The following is a 12,782-nucleotide window of genomic DNA, read 5'->3' as shown; positions in this document are numbered from 1 at the left end:
TAACTTATCCTTGTTTGTTTAGGTTATTTAAAAAAAAATCCCATCCTTGATTTAAAAAAAACAATTTATCCTTTCAGAAGAACTAATAATTGTGATAAATTATGACAGGGTTTCCTCCAGGTATAATTAACCTGTCATAACTGAACCTTGATTAATTTCTTCAACAATTACCCAAAATGCCCTCCAAAAAACAGCTTCTTTTTCCATCTTCTTGAGAAAATTTACATTTCAAACCCCCAAAAATGTCAAAATAAAAATTCCAAAATCAGAAAAAAAAAAAGAAAAAAGAAAAAAGAGAAAAGTATACCTTGGAAGAATTCTATTTTGTCGGTTCATTATAAGACCCTTGTTCATTAAAGGCAAAAATTCTCCTAGTTAACTTTTTTACATGCATTATAACAGCTAATACTTTTTTTTTTTTTTTTCTTAGTGAGTTGCCATTGATTGGATCCGGTCATAATAAAAGTGCCCATCTTTGTCCTTTTCATGTGTTCATATTTTAGGGTCTTTCAATTAGTAATACAAAAAGGTTGGTAAGGTTGAAAAGAAAAGATTTGAAATTTATTGGCTTTTTCCCTCTTCTGATATCCTTTTTTAAGCTTCATTCATCATATCCTTTCTGGCTTCCTGGGTTTTTGTTTCAAAGTTTGATTTTGATCCCTTTTTGGGCTGTCCAAGGGAAGATAAATTCTGGGTTTTGTTTGGTTTTTTGAGTTCTGATTCCAGGTCTTAATCTTTCATTATGTTTTTGAGGAAAATCTGCTGTTTTCTAGCAGATTTTAAGGGTTTCTTCTGAAGGGAAAACAGAATTGAGTTCGTGCCAAATGTTATAAGGTTTGAAGGTTTGATGATCAAGTTTAGTAGGGTTTTGGGTGGTGGGGGGTTTTGGTTTTTGAGGAAATGAAAAGGAATCCTTTTTGTGCTTGTGACGATGCTGATGATACAAGGACACATGGGTGTCATAAGAAAAAATTGTTTGGGGTTTTTGGTAGTTCTGCTTTGTGTATCATTGGCTGTCAGCTTAGATTACAGGAAGGTTGGAGAAGAAGCATTTCTTAACCAATTAGTAGATCCAGCAACTGGGGAGATTGATGAGAATCTGGTAAAGGATATTACTTTGCTTGTTTGCTCTCGACTTCAATTCATTTGCTTGTATAAACTCCTTTGTTCAGAAACTATTTGCTTATGTAATTGTTTTGTGTTTTCTTTAATGTCCGTTGACTGCAATTAATTTGCTTGAACAATATTATTTTATGGATTGAAAGCAATTATAGATTTGTTTATTAGCAAATAGTTCATATTTATTGAAACCATGCTTTAGCCTTTTATTGTTGGGTAGAAATGGTTGACAGCATGTTTAATGAAACCTTGGGGGATATCTTGGAACCATACTTTAGCATTCATCTCAAGCATTTAAACTTAGCAATATGTAATGGTTTTTTATTGCTTAGAGGTGTTAAGGTAGTATTAGTAATTTCCATATTGTTTGTCTATCAGGGCATATGTTTATAAGTTGTTGGAAATGGGGAAAGAGAAAACCAACATTAGAGGTGGAAATATGTGGGACTATCATGCACTAATGCATTGGACTATTTGCTGGAATTAGAGAGTTTTTCACTCTATCAGTAGGTTGCCTGTAGGGAAGGATAGTGCGTGCTAAACTTTTGAGAACTGGAAAAGGCATTAGGTGTTTGACTTTGAGTCCATGTAGTATGCGCTGAAATTAAGGTGCAATCTGTCTTGAAATGTGTTCAATAATTTTTTAAAGCTTATTATACCATTTGCCGAAGACAGTGACATTGAATATTGACAACATAATTTAGTGAAAATGTATCTTAGGTAGTGACAATCATTATTCAAAACGTCAAAAGTTGCTCCTGAGATTAACAATGAGTACCTGGTAATTTTCACTGCCAATAGGATAGGACATTAAGATGCTTTTGGTTTCTGTAGGTTTAGGAAGTAGGAAACGGGTCTTCTTTCCCTTTGCTACAACATTGTTTAAAATTATTAAATTGTTTACATGCAGGCTGAGTTGTTGTGGATAAGTTGCAGACAAGATTTGAATGATTTAAAGGAAGCTTTTGAAGATCCCAAGTTATATCTTCTGGGGGAAACATCCAGTACAACCAATGATATCACTACAAAAGGTTACTTATTGGCAAAAGAAAACATTCAGAAATTGATTAGTGTTTTCCATCCCCAGTTAAAACAAGCTCTTTCAGACTGCATAAGAAGGAATAATCTTCTTTTCCAAATATCTGGAGAAGATAGAGGATTTCAGACTTGGTACACCAGATATTTTGAGTCATTGTTTCACTGGCGTGATGTTCCTAGAAGGAATTTAGCTACTCAGAGCCTTGCAGTAGCCCCTGCCTCGAAATTAGACCCATTGCCATCCCCAGCTCCAGCCCCTTCTCCTGCATCTGAATCTCCTGATTTCAGTCCAGATCCATTGCAAAGTGTGGCACCTTCACCCTCTCCACTTCCTATACCTTCTCACCAAGCTGCGCCTCCAATAAATGATATTCTTCGAGCCGACAGAGATTCAGCAAATAAAGGGACTGATAACAGTAAAACAATTATTGTTGCTTGTGTTGTGACTGCAGTAGCAACATCTGTTGTTGCAGCATTGTTCTTCTTTTTATGCTGCCGTAGAGATTCTGGAGCTAAGCAAAATGATGAGAGGCCCCTTCTCAGTTTAAGCTTAAGTGAATTCTCTGCTGGTATATACTTTCCCACACAATGTTGTTGACTTGTTGTCTAGAAGCTTTTGACAAAATTTTGATCAAAACAATTTTTCCAGGTTCTCCTGCATATGCTTTTGGATCTAATAAAGAAGAGAAGCTTGGTCACGAATCATTTGGTAATGAATCAAGCCTACATAAAAAGCCTTCAACTAATGGTAATGCTTATATTGAATCTAATGTTCTACAAATCTCCTCGGATGGAAAGTCATCATTTGGAGCTGTTGCTGGTGGCACCAAAGCTTCAGCTGAATCTTCTGATACGTCAGGCAATACTAATTCACTACTACCACTGCCTCCAGGAAGGGTGGGTACTTCCCCTCCTGGATTACCTCCTTTGAAGCCCCCTCCTGGCAGAGCAGATCCTCTCCCTCCTGAACCTCCTGCCCCAATTAGGGCCAGTCCTCCTCCACCACCTCCCTCTATGAAACCTACTTCTGCCAATATAGGCCTCCGACCTCCTCCACCACCTATACCTCCGGGTACCAAACCTGGTCCTCGCCCACCACCTCCTCCAAGTACTGCTCTGGCTCCTCCTAGGCCACCTCCATCAATGCCCTTAGGTCCCAAGATGCCTCGGCCACCAATTGGACCACAAAAACCAGCAAATGCTATCTCTGGTGAAGGATCTGGCTCAGGTGATGATGCCAATGCTCCTAAAGCCAAACTGAAGCCATTTTTCTGGGATAAAGTTGCAGCCAACCCTGATCATTCAATGGTCTGGAATCAGATTAAATCTGGATCATTCCAGTAAGTAACAATTCTTTTATTCTTTTTCCTTTTACTCTTTATGCCGACGGATCAGTATGGGATACTTGATACTATCTTTTCAGGTTCAATGAGGAGATGATAGAAACTCTCTTTGGCTATGCAACTGTTGACAAGAACAAAAATGATAGGAAGAAAGAGCCTTCTACACAGGATTCTGTGCCTCAGTATATTCAACTCCTTGATCACAAGAAAGCACAAAATTTAGCAATCCTTTTGCGGGCATTAAATGTGACCACAGAAGAAGTTTGTGATGCACTTCGTGAAGGTGATTACCTCTATCTTATTTATCCTTTCAAAAATGTGCTTCTGAGCAACATATGCGTAGGTTTTTGAACCAGTGCTCCAGACAGATGTTCCTGGCATACATTGCCATGAGCAAAGCATGCTTAGCAATTTTGCAAGCATTTTCACCAGTAATTATAACGTCCGTGCTTCCAACTACTGGTGGATAATTGTTGATAATTGAGCAAGAACTCAGTCACGGCATTTACTTATACCAGTTATTGATCCTTGAAAGTACCACCACTCTCCATGGAATCTGAAAATTTTATATGTGATTTGCTACTTTATCTCTTAGCTGATTCCTTTTGTTTTTCATAGATTGTACCTCATCTTGGAAAAGAATCTTAGTTACCATGTTTTATATATCTACCATGACTATTTTATCCTAATTAATACCTGAAGAATGTTGAACATGAACATTTAGTTGAAGTTAACCATATGTGATAGAATTGTCTGATGGGGTTTTCTCTTGCTCCTCTTTTCAGTTTTGGGTCAATGCGGAAAAAGGAGTTATCATATTGACAGCTTTTATGTGCTTGGAATTAACATATTTATTTGAGCATAACATAGGCTGGAATATTACAATCGAACACAATTAACCACATTATTTCCTTATGCATTGTTAAAAAACAGTCTTGAGGTTTAGAGGAAATTGACATAGCTTCATTCAAGTAACATGAAAAATTATTAAGATAACTGGGTTCCTAAAACTCGTTTAAAGTGTGAGATTAGTAACAGCCAAATAGCTACATTGCTTTCCCTTGAACCAAAAATACTTGTTTAAAACCCTGTAATTTTAGCTCCGGGCTTCTGAAAGGGTAGTGCTTATCTCTTTCTCTCTCTCATTCTGTGTGTATGTATATTTTTTTGTGTATTTATAATGTGGGGTGGGAAGGGGGTTTGTGTGGTTTCCTTTTAGCTATTGTAATATCAAGATGTGGACAATGGCTTACAGGCTTTTCTCCAGAGGCCATGGATGCGCCATTGCCCTCAACTTAAAATGATTTATGGACCAATCTTAGTATTAGTGTATGAAATTCCAGTTTTGATCTGAAAATATTTTCTTAAATATCTTGCAAGGGAATATTTCATTACTGAAAGAGCTTCAAGAAACTTTATTTTATTGATCAATCATGTGTTCAATGGGCCCATGCTGTTACTAGATTGTGCTTCATGTATGCTTTCAATTGTTGAATTTCTGTAGTACTGTGTTTCTTTTTTGGTCTAGAGAAAAGGTAGTCCTAAGTTGTTTAGTTTTCAATCATGATATTCTAACCTGTTCTTTTAAATCAGGAAATGAGCTTCCTGTTGAACTTCTTCAAACTTTATTGAAAATGGCACCAACAGCAGATGAAGAACTCAAACTTAGACTGTTCAGTGGTGAAATTTCCCAACTTGGTCCTGCTGAGCGGTTCCTAAAAGTCTTGGTTGACATCCCTTTTGCTTTTAAACGAATGGAAACACTGCTTTTTATGTGTTCTCTTCATGAGGAGGTTACTGTCACTAGAGAGTCCTTTCAAACATTAGAGGTGGGTCATTAGATTTTAAATTGCATGTCCTGCATGATCAATATTTAGGTCCAATAATTCACGGAAAAACATCTTTTAGATAGTCAACAAAATTTAATTTCAAGGATGTGTATTTTCATGGAAAAACACATACTGTTCTATGATTTATTCAAGCAAATTCAGTTTCTTTCCTCTTTTGGCAGGTTGCTTGCAAGGAACTCAGAAGTAGCCGCCTATTCCTCAAGATCTTAGAAGCTGTTCTTAAAACTGGAAATCGCATGAATGATGGTACATTCCGTGGTGGTGCACAGGCTTTCAAACTTGACACGCTTTTGAAGTTATCAGATGTTAAAGGAGTAGATGGCAAGACCACGCTATTGCACTTTGTTGTCCAAGAAATAATACGCACTGAAGGTTTGAGAGCTGCCCGTGTTGCAAGAGAAAGCAAAAGTTTTATCAGCATAAAATCCGATGATCTTCTTGAGGATGTTTCTCCTGATATGGAAGAGCACTTCCGCAGCCTTGGTCTTCAGGTGGTTTCAAATCTGAGTAGTGAACTTGAAAATGTCAAGAAAGCGGCAGCTTTTGATGCTGAAAACTTAACTGGAACTGTTGCCAAACTTGGCCATGCACTCCTGAAGACACGTGATTTCTTGAACTCAGAGATGAAAAGTACAGCGGAAGAAAGTGGTTTTCACGAAACATTAAAGAGTTTTGTGCAGAATTCTGAGGTTGATGTCATGTCATTGCTTGAGGAAGAGAAGAGAATAACGGCTTTGGTGAAGAGCACTGGTGATTATTTTCATGGTAATACACGGAAGGATGAGGGCTTACGCTTGTTTGTCATCATACGGGATTTTTTGATAATTTTGGATAAGGTTTGCAAAGAGGTTAGAGATGCCATGAGGACTTCAGTAAAAGCACATAAAAAACAGGTGTCCAATGCATCATCATCCTCTGAGTCTCATTTTGAACCACCTTCTTCTGATCCTCGTCAGAAGCTTTTTCCTGCAATTGCTGAGAGAAGGATGCATGATTCTAGTTCTAGTTCTGATTCAGATGATGAGAGTTGATAGTGTTCATTTGAAGAAGGTATGCCGTTCTTATCCTTGTCAAGCAAATCTTTTACCTTGCCACATTGTGTACTGAAATTACTACTTAGACATATACGTGCCATAGATTGTGTTGGCGGTGAGATCTAAGTTCTGTTTTTCGCCAGATGGATGTTATGTTTGCAGTTGATCAAGATGGAAAGCTGCCAAAGCATTAGTGCCACAATCGATCAATGAAAGGAATACATCTAAAGTACCAGCAGAAAGGGGCTCTGCGAATGGCATTAGCTCTTCAATGCTAGATTTTTATGGAGCTAACATCGCAAAGTGCCATTGACCTTCCTTTGGTATTTGATTCATGGTTCTTGTTGATTTCCCCTCATCTGCCCATCTTGTGCATTAGATATAAAGGTGCCTTCATTTTTTCAAATTTATAATTCTTTGTTAATAAAATCTCTGTTGATAATTTTGCTTTCAAAGAATATTTATCAGGATAGTGTTGAAATTAGAAAACTGCTTTACTGGCTATAAATTTTAGAGGGAAGAAATTTTGATGTTTGTGATTTTCTATCAGAGTTTGGCTAATGCTACCATTTTCTTTCCTTCCTGACACGATATGAACCGCTCTCCCTTGTTCCAATTACTTAGGCTCCCTTTCGGAGCATGGAGGGAGTCTCTCACCGAAGCTTGCATTTTTTTTACAAAAGAGATCATAATTAAAGATAAGGGAAGAGTTATAAATGCTTTTGAATACAGACTTGTTAAATGTTATGTTTTAAAGATAATTGTATGAATCAATTGAATCGGAGTTATATTTCTTAGTAAGGAAAGTCTTTGTAATTCGTGGCTATATTCCTATATCAATAGTGGCTTCAGCATTTACACAGCTACAAATTCAAACATCTATGAAGGAAGATAACCAATTCTTCTTCCAGGATAAAAGGGTCGGACAGATGCATTACTATCAAAATATTTATGAGAAAAAGCCTGAACATAAAGGAGGGAAGACGTGGAATGGAGCTAGTCAGCTGAAATCCAATGAAATTGAAAACCAATAATCCCTTCGCACACCTTTGCATCATTTCATAGTGTTTGTCAACCTGTCCTTTCATGCATATCAAGTCACTGGCAACTGGAAACTGGGATAATATCAACGATAAACTGTAGTCTCGTGAAAATTGATTAACAGTGAAGCTGGAAGCTCTACAGTGTCAGCCTCTAAGGACTCTTTTCTTGGATTGCAAGTCTACAGTTCCTGCTTATTGATCATCACAGTTGCAGAGAAATTTGAGTGATTACACAATCATGTTTTTGAGCTTTTCATCCAAGAAAAGAATAAGGGCTATGTTCCACCATATCAAATTATTGTCAGAATAACAGAAACAGAAGAGATAGAGTAGACTAGGTTTTTCAATGGTGGTCTCCTGTCTGTATTATTCTGAACAAACTTGGTAGCTGTTGTATTATCGAAATGTTATTGTCATTTATCTGAAACTTTAATGAAAAATATACAATCTTGTTGAAATTGACTGAAGGGTATGACATAAAAAATAGATGGTTTTTCAAATCCTGCCAGAAACCTACTTCTGAGAAAAAAAAGATGATCATTTTGACACATCTTCGATAATAACTCTTCCCTCGGTCACCAGAAAAGCATCAATTCATTAGCGGGAGACTCATTCAAGAGGTTTGTCTCCTAGGGTAGTCCAACAGTGCATAAGGTAACTGAATCAGATAGCTTATCATATAATCTAAGAACTTTCCCAAGAGCACAGTTGATTGGTTTCAGACAGAACAGGCTTATATATGCCCAACTACCAGGTAAGTTCTTTCAAGCACCCTTTTACACCCTTTTAAACATTCTGATGAAACTATGAAATTCACAGACTACATATATATATATATATATATATATATATATATGAACCTAAGGAGTGGAGTCATTATTCTATAACTAACAGCTTTCTTTTCCTTTGGAAAAAAGGGAACCTCGCCAACAATAACTTAATCTGTTGATAAAGTGTTGGATTTTTAGTTTCAGTGATCAGTTCAAATTCTGATAATCTTGTTTGATCAAAACATTTTTCATATCTGCTTTCTGAAAATGGGAAGCAGAAGATGAAGTTAGGCATGAGGAATCCATTGAAAGAGTTAGGAATAAGACCAAGACTCCATTGGCTCAAGCAGAAGTAAATTAAAAAGTGGCTGTTTACTTTTTCAAGACTGAACTGTGATAGTTTGATGTTAAAGCAGGAATAGGGGAAACTAGTGTATAAATCCATGTCGATAAAGGGAAATTTGTGGAAATTAGTGGACAACCAAAGTAACAAAGAGAATCCAAGACAAAGGAGGCTTGAGCTGCAAGAAATGCAGATTGGACAAGAATAGAGGCATACCTGAGAAACGGTGTCGTTCTAGAGATTAGAATTCCCATAAATCCTTTGCATACCGATACTCCTGAAGATGCAAGAGGCAAATTCAGAATGAATGTGAAATAAATAACACAAACTGATAAGAACATGATCATATCTTGAAATGATGAAGATTTTTATGCGATCTGAAAGCATGTCATAGATCATGTAGAATATGAGTAAAATCATAATCATTTGGGTATCAGATACATCAGTGGTGGATTTAAATTTTTTTTTTATGAGTAATATTTGGGGTAATTTAAAGAAAATTTTTCTTCCAATTTTCTTATTTTCCCATAAACACCATATCCAACAACATGAATCTGCCTCTGATCAGATAGCAGATATAGGCCTGATTAATTATGGGAAATGAATTGCAGAGATGAAGGATCAAGACAACAAATAAACAATTAAGAATTGGTATGGTTTAATTCTTCGAGACATGGAGTTCAACTTGAGCAGATACAGCCTACAAGAGCTGCAGATAAGCTGTCTGCAAGACTGAACCATTGAGGGCTACTACTTCACCAGCATCACCACCTACCTAAAAGTAGATCTAGAAATCTCAAATAGGACATGGTAACAAGATAGGAAAACTGTTCAAATAAAAGATATGAAGATGATATCATTTAAAATTTTAATAAAAATCATAAATAAATTCAACAAAATCAAAAAAATGTATTTCATGTTTTTGTGTCTGTAATATGTAATTTTCATATAAAACATCATATAAATATACAAATTATTAATATTTTATATGATATAAATACACAAATTATCAAGTTTACCTTAAAGTTAAATCATGTGCCTGAAAACTTAAAAAGAATGCTATTTTTAATAATTCAAACAAATTCTAATGATTAGGTCAGGGATCAGAATCATCAAGAATGAAATATGCATCAATGTTATTAGGAGCTTGCTACAACAGGATGTGAACTAGGCCAGGCCTCAGCGTGCATTAATTCATAACCAATTGAAACCATGTCTTCCTTCATGTTTATTGCATTTTTTAAGGAAACATGATCATATAAATAGCTGATTGAAACAAAAAAACTAGTGCAAACTAGCAATTGGTTAAATGGTCATTACCTCAAGTCAAAGTTCTTTGCATGCCTTATCTTCAAGTGTCCGGAGTTGGTTGAGTTAGTAAAAATCAAATACTTCGCTTGTAAGATTTAAGTACGATTAAATTTCTTTTGATGAACAATTTATAAATCCAACATAAGTTATCTCTTAAACTTGCAATATGCCCTTGACCCTGAAATGGGTATCCTCCCTCACCTAAACTTTTGTTAACAAAAAAAAAAAAAAAGTCCTGGAGTCAGAATCTTCAGGCTAATAACAGTAAGGAAGATTTCTGTCATAAAAGGGAGAACAGAGAAATAATGGTAGATTGTTGGAAGAATTGATTGTACCTTCTTTACTAATTACAAAAAGAAAAAAAAAAAAAAAGCAATAAATTGATGCACCATAGAAGCATTCAATCTGAACTACTGGAATTCCTACTGCTTCAGTCTGCAATCAAAGTTATGGCTATAACTAGCTGTCCAGTAATTTTCATCATAACATTAACACTTTGTTCATGTTTCAGTCTATTTGTATGGGTAGTCCTTTAAGTTTTCCGCATAATTTCAGTACCAAAAGTAGAAATGTCTGCAATAATAATAAAAATTGATGGTTCCATCATAATCTGAGAAGAAATGAATCCAGTTGGCCCATTAAACTTTGAACAAGTTGGCACTTGGAAGTCCATTATTAGGATAGGGAATCTTACAAATCATGCATTAATCTTAAAATGTTTTGGTTCAACTAGAATCCAATAAGCCTAATGATTAGGCTCAATAAGCCAAAAATATTGTATTTTGGAGAGTTAGAATTATGAGCATTTCTCTATTTTAAGAGAATAAGAAACAAATATCTCCTTTTTTCTCCTTTTAGTCTATAACCAAAAAAAAATTGGATAAACCAAAGGAAATATCAGTTCAGATTGGATCGAATTCAATTTAATTTTTTTCAAATAATACATAAAATTATAAATTTTTAAAATTCAATATAAATCAAATTGAACTGAATTTTAATTTGATTAAGCAATTTTTTAAATTTTAAATTTTTTTACTTTTTATATATTATTTTCATATAATTTTTAATATATTTAAATATATTTAGAAATAAAATAATTATTTTAATCTTATAAAAATTTAAAATATATAAAACTAACAAAAATATATAATTTAGTTCAGTTTAATTTTTTTTTCAATTTTTCACTTTTTAATTCGAAATCTGATATAAATCTAATATATACATTTAATACTAAACTTAATCCGAATCAAATAAAAAAAAACTGATATAAATCGAATCAAACATTATAAGCTTCAAATTGATTTTCAATTTTCTCTATTTTTTTCTCACTCTTAAGATAAACTATAGAAATTTATTTATTTTCAAATTGAAGAAGAGAATTTGAATATATCCTTGGAGTGCAAAGATCATGCATCATCAATTGAATCAAATGTTCAAGTGAATATATTTACATTATTTGCAAGTCACAAGTATTACATTTACTCAAAATAAAAAATCAAATACAAATATAATGATGATGTTAACAACTCTTCCAAAAGGAAGAAGAGAGATCTATAATTATTATTTTGCTTTTTTCCCACCAATATCTCATTATAACACAAATTTCAGTTTAAGTTTGACAATTTGTGTATTCATATCGTATCTGTTTCGTATTGAATAATTGTAAATATAAAAATTATTATATCATAATTTGTATTTATATGTCAAACACGAAATATATATTTTTGTTTGTTAAACTCATATAAAATTTTTATTAAAATTTTAAATCATGTCGTTTTCATACATTTTTTTATATTTTGTATTGTATTTAAGACTAACAAACTTAAGAACGTATCCTAAAATACCGGGTTTTTGTATGAGCTCTGAATAGGGCACATCTGTAACACTAGAATGCCGCAGAAGGTGACATTTTCTGATACATTTTAGCTGACATAACACCATCCAAAGTTAATCTGATGGTGAGATTCAGCAACAAGGTTTCTTGAAAAACATTCTTTCATTTTTTTTTTCCTGCAGTCCTCCCATCTTTGATCCAAAATTTTTAGTCCAAAAAACTTGGATTAACCTGCTAAACAGATCTATATATATCAGTCAACTAAAAAATCCAAACCGACCACTTAATTAATTAAACCAATTAGATTAATCCGTAGCTCTAATCATCTTCCATGTGCTTAAAAAGGGCATCCGAGATGCAATGTTCAAATTAAAACATACAAGATTAGGATCTAATCTCGTGGATTAATTAACCGATAAAGCTGTAGCTTCATTGCTTAATTGGTTTCATTTGACTGATTAATTAAGTAGTTAATTAATCTTATGGTACACATGTTTGTGGGATATAAAATTATTGATTAAGCCAAAGTAGCTGTGAAAAATTTATATTAACTGACAAGAAGCATAGTAGATGAATAGAAAATGCTTTGTTGCAATTCAGCTCAGATCTCATCAATGGTTATTGTAATAAAGAATAAACTTTGATAATTCATTAAATTCAATTATTTGAGGATTTGTAATAAATAAAAATGGGTGTTATCTGGTGAAATTTAATTGGTGATCATCAACTTCATATCCCAACCTTCATTTCTAGTGGACCAAACTATTTTCCATTGGTATAGTTCTTCACACCTAATAGCTTAATTCTTTTTTTTTTTTTTTTACAAATGAGGTTAAAATCTTAAGATGTTGATTTTTAAACATAATTGTATGAACCGATTGATTAAGCTTCGAACTCATCTGATAGCTTAATTTATTATTAATGTTTTTCACCATGCATTTAATAAAGAATTGCTAGAGAAAATATTTTGCAAGCATGGGGAAGACAGCACCTTTCATCACCTTTAAGTTAAAGCAGAAAAATTAGAGAATTTTTTTGCTTGGCAAGGAGGCAATTCCATAAGTCAAATTCCACCTAAAATTCATATTTATCGATTG

General features: G+C 34.1%; 1 protein-coding gene across 2 annotated transcripts; it reads left to right on the top strand.

Moving 5' to 3' along the window:
* Nucleotides 1-328: 328 nt before the first annotated feature.
* LOC111301636 (formin-like protein 5) lies at nt 329-7,885 on the top strand. 2 transcript variants are annotated; one of them, XR_002691540.2, is made up of 8 exons: nt 329-1,102; nt 2,030-2,726; nt 2,807-3,497; nt 3,581-3,783; nt 5,094-5,329; nt 5,512-6,400; nt 6,528-6,771; nt 7,296-7,885. XR_002691540.2 is itself a non-coding variant. In XM_022897447.2 (7 exons), exons 1-6 carry the CDS (start codon nt 932-934, stop codon nt 6,379-6,381), a joined length of 2,868 nt encoding a protein of 955 aa, XP_022753182.2. In that variant the 5' UTR covers nt 329-931; the 3' UTR covers nt 6,382-6,400; nt 6,528-6,928. The 2 variants fall into 2 exon arrangements, 1 of the variants encoding a protein (XP_022753182.2); XM_022897447.2 differs by lacking the exon at nt 7,296-7,885 and having other exon boundaries at nt 6,528-6,928.
* The last annotated feature ends 4,897 nt before the right edge of the window (nt 7,886-12,782 follow it).

This window comes from Durio zibethinus, chromosome 15, assembly GCF_047325235.1.
Source record: "Durio zibethinus cultivar Kanyao isolate XHJ-2024 chromosome 15, ASM4732523v1, whole genome shotgun sequence".
Lineage (NCBI taxonomy): Eukaryota > Viridiplantae > Streptophyta > Magnoliopsida > Malvales > Malvaceae > Durio > Durio zibethinus.
Note: the sequence above shows the minus strand (reverse complement) of the source record. Positions and strands in the feature narration are given on the sequence as shown.